Source organism: Mauremys mutica, chromosome 1, assembly GCF_020497125.1.
Source record: "Mauremys mutica isolate MM-2020 ecotype Southern chromosome 1, ASM2049712v1, whole genome shotgun sequence".
Classification (NCBI taxonomy): Eukaryota; Metazoa; Chordata; order Testudines; family Geoemydidae; genus Mauremys; species Mauremys mutica.
The window spans coordinates 163,350,033-163,376,968 of NC_059072.1; the positions used below are offsets into that span (position 1 = coordinate 163,350,033).

A 26,936-nucleotide genomic window follows, 5' to 3' on the forward strand; every position below is an offset into this window, starting at 1 on the left:
TGATGAAGACTTCTGAAAATCTTATTTCATCATATAAAATAAAAGGTTCTACCAGTCCCAAAGGATCGGACACATTACCTCCCAGGTTAGTGAATATTCCAGATCTTACCCAGATACACCCTACAGCCAGTTCTTATTAACTAAACTAAAATTTATTTAAAAAGAAAAGGGCGAGAGTATGGTTAAAAGATCAATATACACACAGATATAGAGTTCAGTTCTTGAGGTTCAGATTCATAGCAGAGATGGTGAGCTTTGTAGTTGCAAAGAATTTAGTCCATAGGTTCTAGTCCAATGTCCAATATCATATCCAGTGTGTACCAGCTTAACTGGGATCTCATCTTGCAACTCGGACTTCCCCTGATGAAACTTAAGCAGATCTGAGATAAACAGGATCAGGACCCAGGGATCTTTTATACAATTTCAAGCCACCTTTGACAGGTCGGAGTCCCTTGGGGAACAATAGGTAATTAGGGCGACTTTGAAGCAGGTCCATCACCGGTACTTAGCTATACGAATTAACATAAGGCAACTGCCTGTTTTTCCACCATTCACAGATAATTTGCTATACATTTCAAAGAGAGATTAATACAATGTTATCCCGTATTTACAATTCATTTAAATACTAGGATGTTCTTTTCATCTCTGAATTATCAGAATACAGCATAAATAGGGACTGTTGATTACATTGTTAACCACTACCCATATATATGTAAATACACAAAACCACAAACATTATCTCCCCCACATCTTTAAGGGTTGAATTTGAGTCATTTTGTTTTGCAGGATGTTTAACCCTTTATGGCCATGCGTCACACTCTGCTGTTCAGATTTTGGGATTAATTTGGACAGGTGTTGTGTTGCGGTGTATGGACTTCTCACTCATGAGGAAGGTGCCAGATAGACCCTGGGGGCAGGGCTTTCCCACCCCTCTGGCTTTGTCAATTACGTATGATAGGCAGGAGGCCTGTAAAAGAGAGGAAACTGCAGTCGGGTGAGGGGAAGGAGCGTGTTTGCCAAGCAGTAGACAGCTGGCCTGACTCCTGGAGCCACAGGGGAAACTCTCATCCTGGAGCTCTTCACCCCAACTCTACAGGGAGTGCCGCAAGCTGCCAGGGAGAGACTTAAAAAGGCTACAAGGGATAGAGGCCTCTTGTAAGAAGCAAGGAACTAGGATCTGTGCCGGAGCCACACAGTGCAAGTAACTGGATGTGGACAGGTTCTCTCACCATTGGAGAGAGAAACCTCAGGAGACTCCTTTACAAGTGTCTTAACATTTGGATGCTCTTCTGAATTTATATAAGTCCCTACTATGTCCGGTAACCAATCCCCACTGAATCACCTCTTCTGTCAATGGGCTCTGCCTCATCTCTACCTATTGTTGTCTTTCTGAGGAAATGGATGATTGCTTGTTATTCCCTTGGGCATATCTGGAGAGAGGATAGGTGGCAACCGGTAGGCAAATTTCCTTTTGGAGGTAATGAATTATTTGATCTCTTCATTCCTCCTTGTAAGGATCCCCCCACCACCACCGATGCCTCTCCTTAACCACCCCTATGTCATGTATGGGGCTGAAACTGCTGAGAGTTTGTGTGTAAATGAGGCCTTCTAGTTCTCAGCTTTCCTTCCCGCCTTTTCCTTACTATGCTATGCTTCTTGGCTGTTCCTGGGGAAAAAGGGGAAACTGGTAGAGGAAGCAGTGAAAATATTGGAGAGGCAGATTCTAGCTACATAGCAGGAGGAGTGGCCTCTATTGGCTGGGGAAGAGTTTGGCAGGGTTTTTTGTTTTTGTCCCAGTAGCCCACAACAGAAAAGGATACCAGGGAGTGCTGTGAGCAAATTGGATCTGTTGGCAAATATTCTCAGAATTTGACATCATTTGAAACCTTACAGGTTAATCCTTAACAATGTATTGCTTGGAATAGGAGTTATGTAGATGATTGCCTTAATAAGAGGGCTTACATTTTTTTTTAAAAACTCACAAGAAAACATAGATTGTTAGCAGACATTATTTCATTTTCGCTAAACTTGCTTCTTCAGGCAAAGTGTGAGAGACGGGGAGAAATAAAACTGCAAGCTGTATTTACCAAATCTAAGTAACATTGATCTATTGTTTACCCACTTTGTGGCTCATCATTATGTTTTAAATAGGGTTTATAAATATATCCAGGCATTCATGCCAAAAAATAACCCCCTAACAGGTGGATGAGGAAATACCGTCTTCAGGCTTTTTTCATCCATGTCACTTCTACTACTTGGTAATGAGTGCAAAATAACCGGAACACATTTTTTTTTTCTCTGCTAGGGTTGAACTGAGCTAGGAATTATGTAAGTGTCAGGGTTTTGAAGATTATTGATTTAGTTACATCTGAAAATACAAGTCTTGAACGAGTCAGGCAATAATATACAGCAGAATTCAAGGGACTATTTTATTATTTTACCATCTCATCAACTGTTAGAATATAGGATGTCAACTAATGCAAAGCTCCAAGAGGGGTTTCATTCTGAATAGTGATGAGGAACCTCAAAAAGTTCAGAATGAGAGAGTCCACCCAATCCTTCCCAAAACGGGTGCTTATCAGAACTATTCTGACCTTTCCAGTATGCAGAATGGGGTTGTGAATTTCACAAGAGCAGGCTGTCCTGTGAGACTTCTGTTGAGTCCAGTCAGAGTCTGGAAATGGGAGAAAAATGTATCCAAACACTTCAGAATATCAAAAAGATTCACTGTGGTTCTAAAAATGGGCAAAAGTTTTGTATTTTCACAAAATCTGATGGTTCATATAATATAGCTTTGTGGTGGAGGGTGGCACATGATATATAAGGGTGGGAAGGGGAAGTTTTGGCTGAGAACAGCAGGCCAGACTCCTACTGTTACAGCAGTGCCTTGGGATTGTTAATATCCGCACGCAGCTGAAAGGAAGCTGTTGCTTCTAAGATGTCCTCTGATGCTTTGACAGCTCAGCCAATTAACTTCATGGAACTTACTGCATTTTCCTCAGAAAGATGAAGTGCTGAGTTGACATTACTAGGATTTTTCAACTGTGCTTTTAGGGAGTCAGAATGTTTCGAACCCAGTTCTAAGGTCCTTAATCCACTCCTCTGCCCCCTCCCCTCTTTGAGTCTTGTACTATACAAACTGATAGTGTAACATCACTGAGATGATGCCCTGAAGATACCTGTTACAGCAGGTGACATGAGCAGTTGTGATTTGGGTTATAGAACTGTGGCAGAGTGGGCCAACTGTCATTGAGACTCCCTATAATTCAGACTGGACAAGAGATGCACACAGGGTACCAGAGCCACTTACTGCAACTCAGAATAACACAAGCAAGTTAAAAATTGGCAAATTCTAAGACATCTTTCCCTTGTGCTGAGTGATGTCTTGCTTGGGGTACCCAGAACTGTGAGCTACTGTGCTATCCCTCTTAGCCTCAGCAAGTGAGACCCTTGCTGCTGCTAAGCTATGCGGTCAGCTCCCTGACATACCAGCTCATCTGCCTTGCCAGCAAACTTTTCAGGACTCTGCCACTCCAAACCTTGCCTTGCAGTTAACAATCAGTGAACCCCAGTTTCTGAGGTCCCCAGAAACATCTCTCTGCAGGGGCCAGTCCCTCTCACTGGATACTCCCAGAAGTTAAGTTCACTACCTCCAAAGAGACAGAACGCTCACCAGTCTGTCAGTTTAGCTGAAGACTCTTACACAGCATTCACATAATTTTTGTAATAAAACAAGAATAAGTTTAAGAAAGAACAGAAATTTAAGTGATCATAAGAAAACATAAAAGAAATAAGCATGGTTATAAGTAAAACAAAACATGCTTTCTAGTGACTAAAACTAAATTCATCTTTGTGTAAGCAGGTTTCTTGCCTATAGTCAGTTTCCAGATACTCTTGTCTTCCAGGCAGAGGTGAAAGTAAGCTGGTACGGGCCGGTACAGAGGACCGGTAAGAAAAGGAGACTGACTGAGGGAGGGAGAGAGAAGCCTGCTCCCTGCATAAGAATAGTTTAAACTCAGCTGTTCCCTGATGATTCAGCCCCCAGGGCTAGGTTTCTGGCATCCTTGTTAATTTCACTCACAGTAGCTGGGGGGAGGGGGTCGAGGGGAGGGTGTGTTTGATCATGGCAGGGGCAGTCCTTTTCTGCCCCCCAGGATGAGGGGATCTCTCCATTTACTAATATACACAACAAATACAAGCATTTGGCTGCACAGCTTAAATCCAGAGCTAATAAAAGCAGGTGGAAGGGGAAAACTCACTGTCACATTGGTTTCTCGGCTCCTCCCTCCCCCTCCTCCAGCCAGGCTGCAGACAAGGCTCTGCATTCCTCCACCTCTTCCCCCCCCCCCCCCCAGCAGTGGTTCTCCTCTAGGCTCTAGCTTGCAGTAGGGACACTGGCTGAGATGCCTGCTGCTGCTGCCTGCAAAAGAACAGTTTAAACTCAGCTGTTCCCTGTGCAGTTCAGTGCCCAGAGTTAGGAGCCGTTTCTGGCATCCTTGTTAATTTCACTCCCAGTTGTTGTTGGGTATGTGTGACCATGGCAGGGGCAGTTCTTTTCTGCCCCGGGATGAGGGGATCTCCTAAACACAATCAAAATCAGGAACCATTTCCAAGTTCAAATCTATCCCATTCCCTCCCCAGCAGAGGATCATGGTTGTGATGTCCAAACTGCTTGCAGATCCTCTTTGAAATGTTACTGTTTAAAAAAAACAACACAAAAAACATAGAGAACATGGTGGAAAGATGTGTCATGATGATTAGGGTTTATTTTGGGCAAAGCAATTTTACTAAAGCAACTAAAGATTCACAGGGAAAGCAAATAGCCCCCATAGACAAAACCACAAAGGGATTGGAGGGGAAAACTGAATATTCAGGGAAATTATTGTGCCTCCTTTGAAAGAAATAGTAGTTTTCATTCCAATCCACCCTCTTTATATATTGATTTAAACACCTGAAATGTCCTTAGGACATCGGGTGCAATCTCAGATCTCTTTTTGTTTTGTCCTGCATGCAGAGTGCAGAGGCTGAAATTGACAAAACTTTCTCTAAATATCTTGTATATTTCATGAAGGCTATTCCAGTTGTCCTTCATTCACCCCTGACTTCCCCCCACTCCCGGCTCCCTCCCTGGCTGGCTGGCTGTGGTTTTTGCCTTGGTTACTTACTCCTTGGCAGACCCAGCCCAGCGGCACCTGCTGGCTCTCTGCAGGCAGTAGCCCATAGGGGCCGGTTCCTGGGGTTGCTGCTGGTCGGTGGCAGGCTGCAGCTGCATTGTTTGTGACACATTCATACACATACACATATACATACAGTCAGAGGTGAAAGTAAGCTGGTCCGGTACGGCATACCGGCAAGAGCCAGTACGCCGTGCTGTACCGCATCGACTTCCACGGCAGGGATTGAAAGGGCTCTGGGCTGCCCGCGGCTCCGGCGGCTGGGCTGGGGCAGGGATTTAAAGGGCTAGCCCAGAGCCCTTTGAATCCCGGCCACAGCTCTGTCGGCCGGGCTGGGGCGGGGATTTAAAGGGCTCCGGGCTTCCCTCAGCAGCAGGAGCTCTGGGCCCTTTAAATCCCTGCCCCAGCCCCGCAAAGCTCGGGGTTCCCCCTGGCGGCCAGAGCCCTGGGCCCTTCTCCCAGCCACCTCTGCAGCTGGGAGCCCCTGGTTGATTTAAAGGCTCTGGGTCTCCCAGCCACAGCTGGTTCCCCAGGGCCTTTAAATCTTGAGAGGCCCCACCTCTTCTGGATGAGGCCACGCCCCCCCTCAGGACTCCAGCAGTACCGGTAAGTCCTGTAAGTTACTTTCACCCCTGCCTCCAGGCCAAGAGGATCCAGCTTTCATAGGCTCTGAAGGCACTGAACCCTAAATATCCTCAATGATGGATAACCAAAATGGCTTTTTGCTTGTCTTTATATTCCCCCAAGTTCCTTGACTCTGTTTCAAGAGCCAGGAATGCTTCCTGGGGTTCAGATTACATCCCTTGTTGTGATTAAGTGGTCTGGTCCCCTGCTTGTTAGCTTGATGTCTTTGTTTACCTTATATGTAAATGTACATGTAATTGCCTCTGCCTGTTATTAAACTGATCAGACAAGTAAATACACATTCCTTTGTCTAGGACAGGGTGGGCTTATATGCTGCCTCCCAACCATATTTTAAGAACATATTTCCAGGACACATTTATAACTCTTTGTATACACCCTGTGTACACACCACAGAATGATTTTTGGGACCGGAGTGTTACTGGCTTGTACATGGTACCTTACATGACACTTTGACACCAGTATTTTGGGGGCAATGAGCATGTCAGGCCTGATGTGAGTTATAGTATGTTGTGCCTCCTTCCAACTGGTATTGAGGGGCTCCCAGTGTCAGCGGCTGATAGTTAAAATGGAACAAATTTATAATAGTTGGTTTCATCTCATGACCTTCTCTATTGTATATGCAAACTCAAAGGGTTAGAAATTCAGTGAATCTATCAACCTCACTGGATCCCATAATACTTTGAGGCTGTTCTAAAATAGAATAGAATTTATTTTGAATTTGCTCATCATTTAATCACCCTCTTTAGCTTCTTGGTGATCTTCCTTCTCTCTGCAGTATGATGTGAAGAACCATCGCACCTTTCTGAAACGCACAAAATATGATGACCTACACCTAGAAGATTTGTTTGTAGGCAACAAAGTTACTGTCTTTTCACGTCACCTTTCCCTAGTAGACTATGGGGATCAATACACAGCCCGCAAGTTGGGTAGCCGCAAAGAAAGGTAAGATGATATGGTCTCTGAAGTTCCTTTGGTATTTGCTATCCACAAAACTGTTTATGCAAGTGAGTTTTTCAAACTAATTGTCTTTCTCGGGAGGGATCAGAGAGGGTTTCTACGGCTGATGAGGTGGGATGATGGGAGGGTATATCTGCTGGTTTGCATTTTGGGCAAGGAGATTTGGCTGGTTTGATCACTGGAAGCAAGAAAAAGCAGTCTATCCCCCTGTCATCAAACCTATGATCTTTCCTGTTTTTTGTTACATCCTCCAGATCACACCTTCCCATAGATGTAAACTGCTCCCCACTCCAATTCTGGAGCACAGTTTAGCTTTGTTACAGCTGTGTAACCCCAGTGATGTGCACTAATGTTATTTCAGTGGAGCTGAATGGGTGTGGCTTGGGGCAGAATTTCAACTTTAGTATGTGCTGGGCTTACAGGGAATGAACCTTGGAAAAGTCATTGACTGTGGGTTTGGCTACACTTGCAGGTGTGCAGCTCTGGGAGTTACAGCTGTCTTCGTACAGCTGTGTAGGGAAAGCGCTGGAGTGTGGCCACACTGACAACTACCAGCGCTGCAGTGTGGCCACATTTGCAGCATTTGCAGCGGTGTTGGGAATGGTGCATTATGGGCAGCTATCCCAGTGTTCAAGTGGCTACAACGTGCTTTTCAAAAGAGGGGGGTGGGGTGGAGTGTGACAGGGAGCGTGGGGGAGAGAGAGAGTGGATTTTTGGAGCCGACACTGTGTCAGCTCCCTGCCTTGCAAATTCCTACCACTTCCCCCACACTCTTAAATACAAATAGCCTGCAGACCAGATAAGCAGCTGCTCCGACGGACTCCCTCCCCCCCCGCCGTGCTGTTTCTCTCCTCAAGCAAACACTAGCTGTGCACATTCATCCCCCTGCCTGCCTCATTCACAGCAAACAGTAGCTGTGTTTGTTTTTTAGATAAGCAGTTCCGGTAGCCCCGAGTTCACAACAAAACAAAGAGAGGCATCATAACAAAACAAAGAGAGTTCTTTAGTTAAAAGCATTATGGGAAAATTCCGGAGGTCAGTTACAGCGTAGTAAGATTAATCACTGTTTACACTGGCACTCCAGTGCTGCAGCACCAGCGCTGCAGTCGTTATTCCCCAGGCAGACGTGAAGTACAGCCAGCGCTGTAGCCAGGGAGATACAGCGCTGTATGTGCCTTGCAAGTGCAGACGGTGAGTGAGTTGCAGCGCTGTAAAGCCACCACCAGCGCTGCAACTCTCCAGTGTAGCCAAGCCCTGTGTCTTTCAGGGACAAAGCACAGGCCTTATGATCCAGCAGCAACTCTTTACCAAGTGATGTGTTTTATACATCAGTTTGTAGTAGCAATTACAAGCATCTCTCTTTTTATTGTTGTTATCCATCGTCCACTGCTTTTCCTGCAGTAAAGGAGATACTGAAACATTTCAAAGAAAAATTCCAAGGCTGGGTGGTGGTGGGGGCAAGAAGACTTATGGTGAAAATTGGAGCTATGCTAATTTACACTATCTGAGGATCAGGCTCATAAGCTCATTCCAGTTGAGGCAGCATGACAGGAGAGGTTTGCTTTGGGGAACACACCTGGAAAAACCATAAGGACCAAATTCTGCTTAGTTATGTTGCTACATACCTGGATTGACTTCAGTGGAGTTACTCTCTGAATGTGCATCAGTATCACTGAGATCAGAGTTTAGCCCAGTATCGTTAAGAAAAACACTCAGTACCCTTTCTAGATTGCTGTTCTTAACACCGGTAAGCCCTCTACTAGCTCTGTTTTTGTGTGTTGTTTTTAAAGAGCTATAAGCAGGATTTTAAAACTTATATTTTAATCAAAATAACACTAAAAAGACACTGAAGATTGAAAAGTTGAACATTTACCATTCCCTCACCCCCTAAAAAATATTGCCACTGAGATGACTACAGTAACAGCCTTCCAAAATAAGGTCTCTGGGCATGTTGCCTAGTGGTTGGAACTGGAGTAGTGGGAGAGAGGGTATGAAAGAGAGAGATTGTGTTTCAGGACTCTTGGGTTATATTTAGAGCCCTATGACATTCCTTTTTTGTTTTATTTTTTAGGAATTTTGTGTTGTGTTTGTTTTATCCACTCTGGGGGTGGGAGGAGGGTCGGGTCGTGCCCTGGTCTGGGGGAGAAGGCTCAGGGAGAGGGAATCCTCCCACTGGGGCAGGTGGAAGGCTTGGGGAGGAAGTTTGCAGAGTGAACTCCCGCCCCTTGCACTCACCCCATAGTGGCAGCTGCTTTGCTGCAGGGCTTGGCCGGGCTCCCCGCTGCAGGTGTTGCGACCTGGCACATGGGGTCACAGCACAGTTCAGGCTTGGCCCAATTACCTTTCTGTCATCATGACGGAGGGACGGCTGGGCCAGAGTTGAGTGAGTGTTTTTCGGTATTTGTGGTGTTTTGCATTTGCAAAAAACATGAAGCTCTATTATGTTCCTGGTTTTATGAATCGACTCTGTGACCTTGGGCAAGTCACTTAGGCCTGGCCTACATACAACTTTTATACTAGTATAATTTTTTTGGTTAGGGTATGTCTACACTACGAAGTTAGGTCAAATTTATAGAAGTCGGTTTTTCAGAAATTGTTTTTATACAGTCGATTGTGTGTGTCCCCACAAAAAATACTCTAAGTGCATTAAGTCGGCAGACTGCATCCACAGTACTGAGACTAGCATAGACTTCCGAAGCGTTGCACTTGGGTAGCTGTGAGTAGCTATCCCACAGTTCCCACAGTCTCTGCTGCCCATTGGGATTCTGGGTTCAGATCCCAATGCCTGATGGGGCAAAAACAGTGTTGAGGGTGGTTCTGGGTACATGTCGTCAGGCCTCCCTCCCTCCCTCCATGAAAGCAATGGCAGACAATGGTTTCGTGCCTTTTTTCCTGGGTTACCTGTGCAGACGCCATAGCACGGCAAGCATGGAACCCGCACAGCTGACCGTCACTGTAAGTCTCCTGGGTGCTGGCAGACGTGGGACTGCATTGCTACACAGCAGCAGCTCATTGCCCTTTGGCAGCAGATGGTGCATTACGACTGGTAGCCGTTGTATTCCTGGGTGCTCTTTTAACCGACCTTGGTGAGGTCAGTCACGGGCGCCTGGGCAGACTTTTTGCTGAGCACCCAGGAGCTGACAATGGCTAGCAGTCAAACTGCACCATCTGCTGCCACCCTAAAGATGTAAAAGATAGATGGAGTGGATCAAAACAAGAAATAGACTCGATTTGTTTTGTATTCACTTGCTTCCTCCCGCCCTCCGTGAAATCAATGGCCTGCTAAACCCAGGGTTTTGAGTTCGATCCTCGAGGGGGCCATTCTGTGTGTGACAGTTGTTTGTGTTTCTCCTTGATGCAAAGCCACCCCCTCTGTGGACTGTAATTCCCTGTATGCCGTGTCGTCAGTCGCCCCTCCCTCCGTCAGAGCAGACAATCGTTTCACACCTTTTTTCAGCCCAGATGCCATAGCACTGGGATCATGGAGCCCGCTGAGATCACCACGGCAATTATGAGCACTGTAAACACCACGCACAGTATCCTGCAGTATATGCAGAACCAGAACCTGCCAAAGCAAAACCAGGCGAGGAGGCGATGACAGTGCGCTGACGAGACTGATGAGGACATAGACATGGACATAGACTTCTTACAAAGTACGGGCCCCTGCAATGTGCACATCATGGTGTTAATGGGGCTGGTTCATGCCGTGGAACGCCAATTCTGGGCCCAGGAAACAAGCACAGACTGGTGGGACTGCATAGTGTTGCAGGTCTGGGACGATTCTCAGTGGCTGCGAAACTTTTGCATGCGTAAGGGCACTTTCATGGAACTTTGTGACTTGCTTTCCCCTGCCCTGAAGCACCAGAATACCAAGATGAGAGCAGCCCTCACAGTTGAGAAGCGAGTGGCGATAGCCCTGTGGAAGCTTGCAACGCCAGACAGCTACCGGTCAGTGGGTCATCAGTTTGGAGTGGGCAAATCTACTGTGGGGGCTGCTGTGATCCAAGTAGCCCACGCAATAAAAGATCTGCTGCTATGAAGTGTAGTGGGAAATGTCCAAGTCATAGTGGATGGCTTTGCTGCAATGGGATTCCCTAACTGTGGTGGGGCGATAGACGGAACCCATATCCTTATCCTGGCACCGGAGCACCAAGCCAGCGAGTACATAAACCGAAAGGGGTACTTTTCAATGGTGCTGCAAGTGCTGGTGGATCACAAGGGACGTTTCATCAACATCAATGTGGGATGGCTGGGAAAGGTACATGACACTCGCGTCTTCAGGAACTCTGGTCTGTTTCAAAAGCTGCAGGAAGGGACTTTCTTCCCAGACCAGAAAATAACTATTGGGGATGTTGAAATGCCTATAGTTATCCTTGGGGACCCAGCCTACCCCTTAATGCTATGGCTCATGAAGTCATACACAGGCAGCCTGGACAGTAGTCAGGAGCTGTTCAACTATAAGCTGAGCAAATGCAGAATAGTGGTAGAAAGTGCATTTGGATGTTTAAAAGAACGCTGGCGAAGTTTACTGACTTGGCTAGACCTCAGCCAAACCAATATTCCCGTTGTTATTACTGCTTGCTGTGTGCTCCACAATATCTGTGAGAGTAAGGGGTTTATGGTGGGGTGGGAGGTTGAGGCAAATCGCCTGGCCGCTGATTACGCGCAGCCAGACACCAGGGCAGTTAGAAGAGCACAGCAGGACACGCTGTGCATCAGAGAAGCTTTGAAAACCAGTTTCATGACTGGCCAGGCTATGGTGTGAAAGTTCTGTTTGTTTCTCCGTGATGAACACCGCCCCCCCCCCCCCCCGGTTCATTCTACTTCCCTGTAAGCTAAACACCCTCCCCTCCCCTCCCCCCCTTCGATCACCACTTGCAAAGGCAATAAAGTCATTGTTGCTTCACATTCATGCATTCTTTAATAACTCATCACACAAATAGGGGGATAATGGCCAAGGTAGCCCGGGAGTGGTGGGGGCAGAGGGAAGCGCAGGGTAGGGTGGGAGAGAAGGGAAGGACAAGGCCACACCACACTTTAAAACTTAAACTTAAAAACTTTAAAACTAATTGAATGCCAGCCTTCTGTTGCTTGGGCAATCCTCTGGGGTGGAGTGGCTGGGTGGCCGGAGGCCCCCCCACCACGTTCTTGGGCGTCTGGGTGAGGAAGCTATGGAACTTGGGGAGGAGGGCAGTTGGTTACACAGGGGCTGTAGCAGCGGTCTGTGCTCCTGCTGCCTTTCCTGCAGCTCAGCCATACGCTGGAGCATATCAGTTTGATGCTCCAGCAGTCGGAGCATCAACTCTTGCCTTCTGTCAGCAAGCTGACTCCACCTGTCATCTTCAGCCCGCCAGCTCTCCTCGCATTCCTGTTGTGATTTCCTGCACTGTGACATCGTCTGCCTCCACGCATTCTGGTGTGCTCTGTCAGTGTGGGAGGACAGCAGTAGCTCTGAGAACATCTCATCCAGAGAGCGTTTTTTTCACCTTCTAATCTTCGCTAGCCTCTGCGAAGGAGAAACATTTGCAGCTGCCTGGGGGAAAAGGGAGATTGGTGGTGAAAAAGACACATTTTAGAGAACAATAGGATCACTCTTTCTCGTTAAACCTTTCTGTTCACATTACACAGCACATGTGCTTTTGTTACAAGGTAGCATTTTGCCTCTTATATTGAGGGCCTGCCGGTGTGGTGTGAGAGATCACTCACGCAGTGCCGGCAACAGAATTCGGCTTGCAGGCAGCCATGGTAAGCCACAGTCTTTTGGCTTCTTCAACCTTCATAACATGTGGGAATGGTTTCAAACAGCAGCGCCCTCATTTCCCATACCAAGCCGCCGTTGGGTTGGCCATTTAAAATGGGTTTGCAATTTAAAAGGAGGGGCTGCGGTTTGCGGGTTAGCATGCAGCACAAACCCAAATAACCCCCCCACACACGCTATTCTCTGGGATGATCACTTCACCTCTCCCCCCACCGCATGGCTAACAGCAGGAAACATTTCTGTTCAGCCACGTGCAAACAGCAGAGCAGGAACGGGCACCTCTGAATGTCCCCTTAATAAAAGCACCCTATTTCAACCAGGTGACCATGAATGATATCACTCTCCTGAGGATAACACAGAGAGAGATAAGGAATGCATGTTGTCTGAATGCCAGCAAACACCGGGATTTCCGCTCGATCCCCATATGTTAACAGACTTTTGCAGTAGCTGTACTGGCCGTGAATGCCAGGGCAGATTAATCATTAAACACGCTTGCATTTAAACCATGTGTAATATTTACAAAGGTACACTCACCAGAGGTCCCTTCTCTGCCTACAGGGTCCATGAACATGCCTTGGGTAGGTTCGGGGGGTACTGGCTCCAGGTCCAGGGTGAGAAACATGTCTTGGCTTTTGGGGAAACCGGTTTCTCCGCTTCCTTGCGGTGAGCTATCTTCAGTCTCTTCGTCATCATCTTTCTCGTCCCCAAAACCCGCTTCCTTGTTGCGTGATTCTCCATTGACGGAGTCAAAGCACAGGGTTGGGGTAGTGGTGGCTGCACCTTCCTAGCATGGCATGCAGCTCAGCGTAGAAGCGGCATGTCTGCGGCTCTGCCCCGGACCTTCCGTTTGCCTCTCTGGTTTTGTGGTAGGCTTGCCTTAGCTCCTTAATTTTCATGCGGCACTGCCGTGCGTCCCTGTTATGGCCTCTGTCCTTCATGCCCTTTGAGACTTTTTCTAATGTTTTGGCATTTCATTTACTGGAACGGAGTTCAGCTAGCACGGATTCGTCTCCCCATATGGTGAGCAGATCCCGTACCTCCCGTTCGGTCCATGCTTGAGCTCTTTTGTGATCCTGGGACTCCATCATGGTTACCTGTGCTGATGAGATCTGCACTCACCTGCACCTTGCCATGCTGGCCAAACAGGAAATGAGATTCAAAAGTTCGCTGGCCTTTTCCTGTCTACCTGGCCAGTGCATCTGAGTTGAGAGCGCTGTCCAGAACGGTCACAATGGAGTACTCTGGGATAGCTCCTGGAGGCCAATACCGTCAAATTGCGTCCACACTACCCCAAATTTGACCCTGCAAAGCCGTTTTCAGCGCTAATCCTCTCATCGGAGGTGGAGTAAAGAAATCTATTTAAAAAGCCCTTTAAGTTGAAAAAAAGGGCTTAGTCGTGTGGACGGGTCCAGGCTTAAGTCGAGGTAACGCTGCTAAATTTGACCTAAAATCATAGTGTAGACCAGGCCTTAGGGGGTAAATTTTTACTGAATAAGCCCTAGCGTGGGTGCAATTACAGCAGTATAAAGGTGCCTTATATGGGAATTGTTTATTCCACTTCTCATATAGGAATAGCTACTGTGGCAAACCCAGGACAAATGGCTACAAAGGGAGGGGTGGGAATTAGCCCCAAGGAAGTTAAAAGGCCTCTCCCTATCCATTGAGGAGAGAGAGCCATGGAGAAATTAGGTTCAGCTGGAACAGGGGTTACCAGGGAACTAATTAGGTTCAGCTGGCCCCAATTGCTGGAGACCTTTTTAAACCCTCCCTGGCAGGGAAACAGAGGGAGTGAGAGAAGCAGAGAAGCTGTCAGCGAGTAGGTGCAGCAAGGCTCTGCCCTCTTCCAGCAAGGAAGACTGTACTCTGTCCCCAGAAGGGGAGAAAAACAGCAAGGGACTGACTGAGAAAAGGATCAGCCAGACCCTGCGTGACCAAGAAAGACTTTGCTTTGCCCAAGCCTGTCTCTCCAAGGCTAAAAGGGACTGAGCCAGCTGAGGAGAAGCAGGTACTTTGCCACACATGGTGTCAGGAGTGGGATGTCATAGTGAGTGAGGCTCTGTGGCAAGCCATCTCAGGGCAAGGTTAATCACAAAGGAAAAAAAAAAGAAGATGGAGGACGTAGTGAAGGCGTTGATACGGGCCACTGCGGCCCAACAAGAGGCTACCAGAGTACAGGTGGCGGCCCAGCAAGAGTCAGTACGTGTCCAACAGGAGACAAACCATCTGCTGATGAACCAGGCGGCCCAAGATCGAGCCACCCTGAATGAAGTAGTGAACCAGTTGAAAGCCCTGACCACGCTGACGTACGGGGCCCAGGGGACCCGGCTGCTACAGGCGGGCAACTATTTACAGAAGATGACAACAAATGACGATATAGAGGCATATCTCCTTGCATTCGAGAGGACGGCACTGTGGGAGGCCTGGCCCCAAGACCAGTGGGCAGGCCTCCTGGCCCCATTCCTGTGTGGGGAGGCCCAGAAGGCCTACTTTGACTTGACCACAGAAGCAGCTATGGATTACCCCCAGCTGAAGGCGGAAATCCTGGTGAGGACAGGCGTGACGCCGGCCATAAGGGCCCAGCGCTTCCATGAGTGGAAGTACCGGGATGACAAAGCACCAAGGTCCCAGCTATTTGACTTGATACACCTCGCCCAGAAGTGGCTCCGCCCCGAGACCCATGGGCCAGAGAAGGTGGTGGAAATCCTGGTATTGGACAGGTACATGAGGGGGTTGCCGCCGGACATACGAGGGTGGGTCCGCCAAAATGATCCCTCCTCTTATGATGAACTAGTTGCTCTCGTAGAGAGACACTTAGCAGCCCAAGAACTTTCTCGGACCATCGAGGAAGGGAGGCGCCAGAATTGGATACCAGTCTCTGCACCGAGGCCCTGGTTTGCCCTAGTGCCAGGCCGGAGAATGGAGGGGAGGAAGGAGGTGGAAGAGCAGCCGGCAGTCCCAGAGAGACTGGAGGACTGGGGGAGAAAGACTTGGGGGATAAATCCCAGCAGCCCGAAAAATAGGGGGCTGCCCTGAGCGGGATACCTATGCTATGCTTGTGGCAAACTGGGGCATATTGCTGCCCAATGCCCAAATCTAGGAGAGCCTATGCAATGTGAACTGGGAGATATAGGGGGACCATGTGATCTAATAAGTCTGGTCGGGGTTACGATGGTCCCTCATAGATACACTAAGCCCGTTAAGATGAATGGTATAGAGACCACAGCATTAATTGACTCGGGAAGTGCAATCACATTAGTCTCGGGGAAGCTGGTCAGGCAGGACCAACTATCCTGGGCCAAACGCTCGGGAATATCCTGTGTGCGTGGGGATGTCAACTATTATCCAACCATCCCCGTAAGCATAGAAGTTCTCGGAAACCCCACTAAGTTGACGGTGGGAGTAGTTACGAAACTCCCTTACCCTGTCCTTATCGGACGAGACTTCCCAGGGTTTGATGGCCTACTCCCCGGGGATGAGGTAGAAGAAAATAATGACCCTGGGACCCAAGGTGTGGCCCAGATAGATGACCCTTCCCCAGCCTTCCATGAGTTTAGTCAGAATTTGTTCTCCCCTCCGGGGAAGTCCAGGAAGACTCTGAGGGAACCGAGGGCGCATAAAAGGAGGGGGACGAGGATCCTGACCCAGTACCAGAAGTCTACGCTGGCAGGGGAAAGAAGGGGCTCGGCTGACAGCGGGACTGGGTCGGCCATCCAAAACCCTATCGTTGGACCTGGTTCCCCAGGGCTTTCCCCGAGGGGGAGACAGAGGTAGACCCCCCAGAATTTGGACAAATGGGGACCACACGCGGGAATTTTGGTCAGGATCAGGCCAATGATCCCATATACCACAATATTCATAAGGAAGTAGTCGAGGTAAATGGGGTCCCAGTGGAGGGGAGAGTTAAGGGCCCAGGGCCATATTACATGATTAAGGAAGATCTGCTATATAGAGTAGTCCGGGTCCAAGAGCAAGTTATAGAACAACTCTTGGTCCCCCGGAAGCATCAGAGGGCGGTAATGGATCTGGCCCACAGTCATCTGTTCGGGGCCCACCTAGGGGTAGATAAGACCCTTGATTGGATCCTACAGAGGTTTTTTTGGCCTGGCATTTATGCAGCAGTCCGGCGATATTGTACCTCCTGTCCGGAATGCCAAATACACGGGCCCCGACCATACTTAAGGGCCCCTCTGGTACCTCTGCCAATTATCAAGGTTCCATTTGAGCGAATAGCTATGGACATAGTAGGGCCATTAGAGAAGTCAGCCCGGGGCCATCAGTACATTCTGGTAGTGCTAGATTATGCCACCCGGTACCCCGAGGCCATACCCCTACGGAATACCATGTCCAAGACCATAGCCAAAGAATTAGTCCAGATTTTTTCCAGAGTAGGAATACCTAAGGAGATCCTGACGGACCAAGGGACCCCCTTTGTGTCTAAACTGATGAAGGACCTATTTACCATGCTCCACATACGGACCCTTAGAACATCGGTCTACCATCCCCAGACCGATGGCCTTGTCGAACGTTTTAATAGGACATTGAAAAACATGTTATGGAAAGTGATTAGTCGTGACGGGAAAGACTGGGATGCCCTGCTGCCTTATGTACTGTTTGCCGTACGGGAGGTTCCTCAGGCTTCCACTGGATTCTCCCCCTTCGAGCTGTTATATGGTCGCCACCCCAGGGGCATCCTGGACCTGGCTAAAGAAGACTGGGAAGAACAGCCGAACCCGGGGAGAAACGTTGTGGAACATGTGCTGCAGATGAAAGACAGAATAGCCCGAGTCGCTCCCCTTGTGCGCGAACACATGGAGAAGGCCCAAGGGGCACAACGGATGTACTACAATCGTCGAGCAATGACCCGGAAGTTCCAGGTAGGGGACTGGGTGATGGTGCTCATACCCACAGTGGAGAGCAAGCTCCTGGCCAGGTGGCAGGGGCCATATGAGGTAATAGAAGCTATAGGAGAAGTCGACTATAAGGTCCAACAGCCAGGTCACCGGAAGCTGGAGCAGATCTACATATAAATCTGCTGAAACCTTGGCAGGATAGAGAAGCTCCGGTGGTTGCGCTGGGGGCACCATCCCCTAGAAGCAACCAGCCCGACCTGGTGGGAATATCCTCAGAGTTGACTCTGGAACAACGATCAGAAGTGATCAGCCTGATCAAACGCAACCAGGATGTGTTCTCGGAAAAGCCAGGCAGGACGACTGAGGTTCACCATCACATCTTCACAGAGCCTGGAGTGAAGGTGAACGTCAAGCCATACCGGATCCCGGAGGCCAAGAGAGAAGAGATTAGGAGAGAGGTCAGGAAGATGCTGGCCTTAGGAGTCATCGAAGAATCTCATAGTCAATGGTCCAGTCCCGTGGTTTTAGTGCCTAAGCCGGACAGCAGTATGAGGTTCTGCAATGACTTCCGCAAGCTGAATGAGGTGTCCCGATTTGATGCATACCCTATACCCAGGATAGATGAGCTGATTGACCGATTGGGAAAGGCACGGTTTATGTCTACCCTTGACCTTACCAAGGGCTATTGGCAGATCCCCCTGGCCAAGGCCGACAAAGAGAAGACAGCCTTTGCAACTCCAGAAGGACTATATCAGTACACTGTTCTTCCCTTTGGGTTGCATGGGGCCCCTGCTACTTTCCAATGGCTAATGGACAAACTGTTACGGCCCCATGGCAAGTACGCGACAGCCTATCTCGACGACGTCATCATATATAGCCCCGACTGGGAGACGCACATGGAGAAGGTAGAAGCAGTCCTGGACACCCTGAGGAAGGCAGGACTGACTGCAAATCCCTCCAAATATTCGATCAGGTTAGCTGAGGCCAAGTACCTTGGGTATATAGTGGGGAGGGGCGTGGTGAAGCCCCAACTCAACAAGTTAGAAGCTATACAGAAGTGGCCCCGACTACTCTGGAAAAAACAGGTCAGAGCATTCCTGGGACTAGTGGGGTACTATAGACGGTTCATTCCCCACTTTGCCACCAGGGCATGCCCATTAACGGACCTAACCAAAGCTCGGGGCCCAGACATAGTAAAATGGTCTGCTGCAGCCGAAGCCGCTTTTGCAGATCTGAGGACGGCCCTCTGCACAGACCCCGTACTAGTAGCCCCGGACTGGGGGAAGGAGTTTATCCTACAAACGGATGCCTCTGAAGTAGGGCTGGGGGGCGGTGCTTTCACAAATGGTCGGAGATGACGAACACCCCATCCTCTTCCTCAGTAGGAAGCTCCTACCTAGGGAACGGAAATACGCCATAGTGGAGAAGGAATGCCTGGCAGTAAAATGGGCCATAGAAAGCCTCCGCTACTATCTACTTGGGCTCAGGTTTATCCTGGTCACGGACCATGCCCCTTTGCAGTGGATGCACCAAAACAAGGACAAAAATGCGAGAGTAACAAGATGGTTTCTGTCGCTTCAACCCTTCCACTTCAAAGTACGACATAGGTCTAGAACCCAACATAGCAATGCAGATGGCCTGTCGAGGGTGCACTGCTTTCTGACCCAAGTAGCCCAACCCCGTAGTGTTGAGCGGGGGTGGGGGGATATGTGGCAAACCCAAGACAAATGGCTACAAAGAGAGGGGTAGGAATTAGTCCCAAGGGGGTTAAAAGGCCTCTCCCTATCCATTGAGGAGAGAGAGCCATGGAGAAATTAGGTTCAGCTGGAACAGGGGTTACCAGGGAACTAATTAGGTTCAGCTGGCCCCAATTGCTGGAGACCTTTTTAAACCCTCCCTGGCAGGGAACGGGTGGGGGAGTGAGAGAAGCAGAGAAGCTGCCAGCGAGTAGGTGCAGCAACACTCTGACCTCTTCCAGCAAGGAAGACTGCACTCTGTCCCCAGAAGGGGAGAAAAACAGCAAGGGACTGACTGAGAAAAGGATCAGCCAGACTCTGCGTGACCAAGAAAGACTTTGCTTTGCCCAAGCCTGTGTCTCCAAGGCTAAAAGGGACTGAGCCAGCCGAGGAGAAGCAGGTACTTTGCCACACTACACTGGTATAAAACAGTTTTATACCAACGTGGATACTGTTTATACTAGGAGTATTGTACTGCTTTATACTCTCATATTTTAAAACAGTACACATTTTGTGCCTATACAAGCCCTTAATCTCTCATTTTTCCCATCTGTAAAATGGGGTTAATAATACTTACCATGCCCATCTTTAGCTGTAGAACAGACAGTGTTATAATTTATTCAGAATGACCAAATGACTTCCATTGAAATCTACCTTAGGCAATCATCAAAGGGATCAGCAAAATCCAAGTTCAAGCAGAGGTTGGCTTTCGATGGTTAAACAAGATTATATTGCACGAGGGCAAGTGGCTGGTTATGGGGAGTTGCCTGTTAGGGATAGTCCTTAGTGTAGGTTTCATGACAGTAACAGAAGGGGAAAAACAGGAGTTTTGCAACAGAGAATGAAATGAGCATCACCAAAGATAAAGAATGTGCAACTGGACAATTTTGTTGCTGATGCACGAGGCAGAAGAATTTTCACCTTGTTCTGTAATAGTCCTGCATGGCCCATGCAGCTAGCAGAAGGAAAAATAGGCTCAAGTTTGTAAAACTTACGCATACTTTGGTCACTAGAGAAACATGTGCAAAATGCTCAGTGAGTACTCCAGGCTAGACTGGCATCTGCACGTCAAGCATCTTGCACTTTCTGAAACTGGGCCCTTTGTTTTTGTCAGTAAAATGAGCTAGTATGACTCCAGACACATACAGGGAATTGATCTGGTGTGGGGGGAAGAAAAGGCTGATTTTTACATAGTCCTTTTTCTAATTATAATTGCACTTTAAGTTAAAACTTTCCTGTATGAACAGTCAACTCGGGGCCGCCCAGAGGGGGGGAGCAAGTGGGGCAATTTGCCCCGGGCTCCGCAGGGGCCCCCAAGAGAACAGCTGAGGCTCCCGCCTCCGCCCCTCTCCTAGAGCCTGAGCGCATCAAGCGGCGTCCTCAGACGGCGCTGCAGTGTGTTTGGGGCGGGGCCCCTGAGCCCCGCCCCGCTCAGAGCCGTGTGGTGAGGGGGCGGGGCTGCGAGCTCCAGGCTGAGCTCAGCTCCCTCCGTTCGGCAGGGAGCTCGCAGCCCCGCCCCCTCACCACGCGGCTCTGAGCAGGGCGGAGCTCAGGCCCCGCCGGACACACGCTGCAGCTGTTCAGTGATGCACTGAGGCTCCGGGTGAGGAGGGAGCCGGGGGTAAGAGGCTGGGGCCAGTGGGGTTGGCTAAGGGGCAGGGAGTCCTGGGGGCAGTCAGGGCACAGGGAGGGGGCAGAGGTTGGGGGGGGCGGTCAGGGGGCAGGGAATGGTGGGGTTGGATTGGGGGCGTTCCGGGGGGGAGGTCTGTCAGGACTCAGCGAGGGGGGGTGGACAGGGAGCAGGGGTGGGGTCCCAGGGTGGTGGTGGTGGGTCTCTGGGGGACGGTGAGGGGACAAGGAGCGGGATGGGTCGGAGATTCTAAGAGGGGCAGTCGGGGGCAGGAAGTGGGTGGGGGTCGGATGGGGGCAAGGCCAGGCTGTTTGGAGAGGCACAGCCTTCCCTACCCTGAAGCTCATTCAGCAGTTTGAGGCTTGCAGAAGAGCCAAGCTGTTAGGGATGGTAGCCCTAATGGAAAAGCTTTCACTTCTCAAATGCCAAATTATAGTCTATATGTAATTTCAGTGCCATAGGGAGATTCATGTCAGAGGAGGGTATCTTCATTTAAAATTAGCCACTGGGGGGAGGGATCACATGAGAAGAGCAATATCCTTCCCAACCCTACCAAGGGATACCCCTGTCATAAACAGATAGTTAAGGGTTAAGGTCTGTTTTACCTGTAAAGGGTTAACATGCAGTACCTGGTGACCACCTGACCAGAGGACCAATCAAGGAACAGATTATTTTCAAATCTCTGTGGAGGGAAGCCTTTGTCTGTGTTCCCTGTTTTGCTCAGAGTTCTCTTTTTGGATCTAAAAGAGACCAGTCATGTCTCCAAGTTCTCCTGGAGTAGTTTCTACTATTCAATAGTGAGTATTAATTAGAAAGGCGAATTAGTCTTATGATTTGATTTCTATATTTGCAATTGTGTGTTTGCTAAAGGAAATGCTTTATTCCTGTTTGCTGATATTGCTTTTACTGAGAAAGGGGGGAGGGGGAATTCTCTCCAGAGATTGATAAATTTAGACCCTGTATTGTTCTATCTTGGATTACAGAGACAAGTTACTTTCTTTTTATTCTTAATAAATTCTTTTCTATTAAGGACTTGTTTGGTCTTTCCTTGGGTGGATTCTCAGGGAAAGAGGAGGGGGAGGTAACCCTCTGTAGTTAGATCCCGGTATCTCTCCTAGGAAAAGGGAGGGGGGAGGAAGCAGGGGGAATGGTTTATTTCTCCTGGGTGTAAGAACTCCATGGATTTGGGGCTCTTGGAATCCCCTAGGATTTTGGGGAAGGACTGTGTCTCAATCCACATTTCCTGATTGAGTGGTGGCAGCTTACTAGATCTAAACTAGGATTTTAGTTTAGAGGGAAACCAAGTCAGGTCCCCACATTGGAGCCCAACAGCTCCAAGTGGGGGTGAGACCTATGACAACCCCTCTCCCCTGCATTCCCTGAGGCTTCAGAGGGGTTAATTCAGTGGTTCTCAAACTTTTGTCCTGGTGACCCTTTCACGTAGCAAACCTCTGAGTGTGACCCCCCCCCCACTTATAAATTGAAAACACTTTTTTGTATATTTAACACTATTATAAGTGCTGGAGGCAAAGTGGGGTTTGAGGTGGAGGCTGACAGCTCGCGACCCCCAGTAATAACCTCGTGACCCCCCTGAGGGGTCCTGACCTCCAGTTTGAGAACCCCTGGATTAATTTAATTTTAGCACCCTGTGTCCATTCACATGCATGTGCTATTTTGAGCATTTCAGTTTTGACAACATAGGCTCATCCCAGATTCTGGAACAAGCTCAAATGCTCAGTTTGTGGAGTATGTACATAAGCTATACTAAAGACAAACCCACAGTAACCGTCTCCAGTTTGTGAGGGACCACATGGAGCCAGTCTCTAGGAAACAGATAAATGCATGGAGGTTAAGTCCATTAATGGCTATTAGCCAGGATGGGTAAGGAATGGTGTCCCTAGCCTCTGTTTGTCAGAGAGTGGAGATGGATGGCAGGAGCGAGATCACTTGATCGTTACCTGTTAGGTTTACTCCCTCTGGGGCACTTGACATTGGCCATTGTCGGTAGACAGGATACTGGGCAGGATGGCCTTTGGTTTGACCCAGTGTGGCTGTTCTTATGTTCTAACCTAAATGAACCCAAAGTTATGGAGACAGATATGAGTCAAGGAAGCCAGCAGAGTATCAGAAACTTGGAAAAATCTCTGCTTGGATGGGCTCAGGTGTTGGGTTACAAGCTGAGGTGGTTCAAAAGTTTTTTGGATTTTTTTAAGCAGAATTTTTTTATTGTTTCTTTAAACAATCAAACACAGCAAGCAGCAAATATTTGGCCACACACTTCTGAAACCTCAAACCATATTCAGGTTTTGGCAGACTAATTTCAGCTTTTCAATTAAAAAAACCACAACAAATTTTGAAGGAAAGCAGACATTCTGTGATTTTTTTCTGCTTTTTAAAACCCCCTAGTTTTCGATCCAGAAAAAGTTTTGATGGAAAATATTTGTCCAACCCTTTTAATGAGCTTTAGTGCCTTTTAGCACTAGCTGATGCTGAGAACCAGTGTGTCCCTGCCAGCAGGTATATGGGATCTTGGGGAGCAATTACCACACGGGTGGGGTGCAAAATAAACTTTATTAAGAAAATACAAAAACAGGGAAAATTCAATAGTGAGGGGTATGGGATTGTTAAGGTAGACAATTGGGGAGGGGTTTCTTTTTGGTGAACAGTAAGGGGGTTTCAGTAGTGGGGTACAACACAGCAGGATACAATACAGTGGGTAACCAACTAACACTGAAGTATAAATGTAACAGGTAGCTAGCGATTTCTATGTAAAAAGGTGTGTCACAGCAGCATATAACCAACTAATAGTTATGGAAAAATATGTTAAATAACAAACAATTTTAGGTAAAATGTGTCACAGTGGTGTAAATGTAGAATGTGAGGGGTATCAGAGAGGAAAAAGTAACCAATGGGGTTTTGTGCTAGACTTCAGCAATACAATTGAGGTTTGGCAGTAGGAGCACAGAGACACAGAGCAAACAGGCTAGGAAGACACAGAGAACAAGCAGGCTATAAGTTTAAGCAGCAAGGAGAGTGTAACAAGGTAGAAGGACACAGAGAAGCTGGGGGGGTGCAGTGGGAAGACAGACTTAATTACAATTATACAGAACACAGCAAAATCTTATCTATGATCTAACTTAACCAAGACTACACAAATTAATACACAATGCAACAATTCTCTAAGCCTAACTTACAAAGTATAATGCTAAACTTAACTTAATGTTGATTAACTTAACTTGATTTCCACTACTTGCATCCGAAGAAGTGGGTATTCACCCACGAAAGCTCATGCTGCAAAAACATCTGTTAGTCTATAAGGTGCCACACGATTCTTTGCTGCTTCTACAGAACCAGACTAACACGGCTACCCCTCTGATACTTAACTTAATGGGTGCACCTTATGCTAAGGATAGTTCCAGAGGGCTGAGTGGTGTGTGTCCAGGACACAGCTCCAAAGAAGGGGGGGGGGGACGGGACTGCAGCAGTGGATACAGCTGAAAACAGTCCAAGGCAAAGCCCACAGGAGCAGAACTTAGCAGCAGCACAAACTTATTTTCAGTGGCAGAGTGTCACGGGGTTTAAGAGAGAGGTTTTAAAACACAGACCAAGGTTTAGCTTGAGTCTGTGTGCTGGGGAGACAGAGCCAGCAGCCAGGATTTGGGGGGGGGGGTAAGAGAGGTTTTAGGACACAGACCAAGGTTTAGCTTGAGTCTGTGTGCTGGGGAGACAGAGCCAGCAGCTAAAATAATAAAATAAAAGTACAGAAAGTTTCACAGAGGGATTCTTACCATCCCCCAAGGCAGCAACAGAGGCAGAAGCAGCAAGAACATCAGAAGGCTCGGTACAGTCTTGATAATCAGGAGATCTCTCAGGCAGCAATTCGTTCTTCGTGGGGGGGTTCAAAAACGGGGGTACGCTCAAAAATAAAACGAGAGCAGAGAAAGGACCCCCAGAACCCCTGGCTGATCAGACCAGGCAGCAATGCAAGAACCTTTCTGAAGTCTGTTCAAAAATGTCTGTTTATAAAGGCAAACCCTGGCAGCTTCCCGCCAGTAACTCTGATTGGCTCCCCCTCTTACAGGTAGGAGAGAAGGCAGAGAAAAAAAAACTGCAGGCAGCCACCAAGACATGTTTGGACTAGTCCTGAGCCCAGAGGTATGACTCATGCCCAGGATCTTAAAAACAGAATAGGTCTTGCAGCTCTGGATAGAGCCTACCCTACACCAAGCCCAGGTTTTAACAAGGTGATAACAGGACTAACCCTTTGAACAGGGCAGTGGTCCCACTTAGCACAAGTGGCCATCCCTTTGAGAAGGGCAATGGCTTTTGTTAAACAACTTAAGGGGCCCTCCCTTTGAGAAGGGCAGAGGCCCTGGTAAACAACTTAACAGCCAGGGAGGGGCGGCCACAGAGGAGAACAAGAACAAAATGGAGTAAGGAGACAGCTTTAAGAAACAAAATGGAGCTGTAACAGACACAGTGATACCCTGTAAAGAAGTTTTCTCAAAACTGGGTTTGTGCCGAAATGCGGAAGGTTTATTTTTCCCAGGGGCGCCCATGGGGGGGAGCAAGTGGGGCAATTTGCTGTGGGCCCCGCAAGGGCCCCCAGGAGAATATAGTATTGCAATTTTTTTATAGAAGGGGCCTCCAAAATTTCTTTGCCCCAGGCCCCCTGAATTCTCTGGGCGGCCCTGAGTCAACTTAAAATCTATCCAGTTCCAAAAAGTGACTTTAAAGTAATTTCAGGTTCTATACTTGCCTCTGAGTCCCCCAGCCAATTTATTTATTAGCTTTACAGCCATGTTTGTTTATTTAAATGCTTTTTTTTTTTCTTTTCCCCCTTTCCACTGTTAACTGAAAGACCCAGGCAAACAAGGAAACTGACTAGTCACTAGGGAACTTAACTAAACGCACCGTGCTGTCAAATGCACAAAGTAAATAAATTTGAAAAAAATAGAGAATTCCCTCCCCCCCCACAATCTTTCACTTGTATTGATCTTAGATGGCGCTTAACACTAGCTAAACATTTTTCAGACACTTTTTTTTTTAAGAGGACCGTGAGCCTTTCAGTGTATTCAGTTACCATAACTGGTTTAAAAAAATTATTAGAATGCTCACGACAAACCAGAAATACCAGATTATTTTATTGATTTAGTAAATCATTAATGTGCTTCCAATCATTTACCATATTTAACATTTCCTCCCCTCCACAGCATAAGATTTTGTACTTGTAATAGGCCTTCTATTAAAAATAAACACCAGCCTTAGCCACAACATACATTGTTTTATGCACCAGATACCGTTATTATGATCACTTACAATCTCTCTTTTCAGTAACCACAAGAGATTCGCATTCAGATTTACTGTGTGACACAAAGTAGCTAAGTCTAGTTTTTAATTCCTTTTCCTTTGTTCCCAGATGTAACTGCTCCCTAATGCACTTGTGTGGACTCACCTGTCAGAACCCTAAAACATATTGCTAATTAAAACTACAAATAGATCACATGGATCCAAAATCCAATCTCAGGAACAGCCCTCAGCATGCTGGATGATAGCACTTTCTGCCCTGCACACCTCCATGAAAAACACACTGAAAATACTATTACAAACTACCCCTGACAGATGCTTATTTCAGCTAGTACTGAAGATAATGGGTTCACCATATAGTATTTCACTGCATGTTTCTAGCAATTGCGGATCTACTATCAAAGTCTGAAATTGGCAAAGTAAACAACAGATTATTCTAGGGTTAAACCCCTCCTCTTTGATAGTCTATAACTACAACAACACAAACAAAAAACAACCTCTAGACAAACATTCTGAAGGGAAATGCTAGCTTCAAACTGAATTGAAATTCCTGGTCAAAGAACTTGATCCTTTCTAGCGTCTTAACCAATCAATCTTGTTTGCATCATTGCACTGTTTCCAGTAGACACGCACCTTAATCAGATCCACAGATCTGAGCATCCTGATCTTTGGGGAAGTTCACATTCGACTGTGAATTTTGCAGCTTAGGTCTATCCCAGGGGTAGGCAACCTATGGCACGCGTGCTGAAGGCGGCACGCAAGCTGATTTTCAGTGGCACTCACACTGCCCAGGTCCTGGCCACTGGGCTGGGGGGGTCTGCATTTTATTAAATGAAGCTTCTTAAACATTTTAAAAACCTGATGTACTTTACATACAAC

General features: G+C 47.7%; 1 protein-coding gene across 5 annotated transcripts in view; it reads left to right on the top strand.

Annotated features, from left to right (window-relative positions):
• The window catches only part of NME7 (NME/NM23 family member 7), a 199,506-nt gene that overhangs the window by 38,080 nt on the left and 134,490 nt on the right, over positions 1-26,936 (top strand). For all 5 annotated transcript variants that reach the window (XM_045001697.1, XM_045001700.1, XM_045001698.1 and 2 more), the window contains exon 3: positions 6,595-6,761. In XM_045001697.1, coding sequence (XP_044857632.1) covers positions 6,595-6,761 — 167 coding nt within the window. The remainder of the gene's footprint in view (positions 1-6,594; positions 6,762-26,936) is intronic.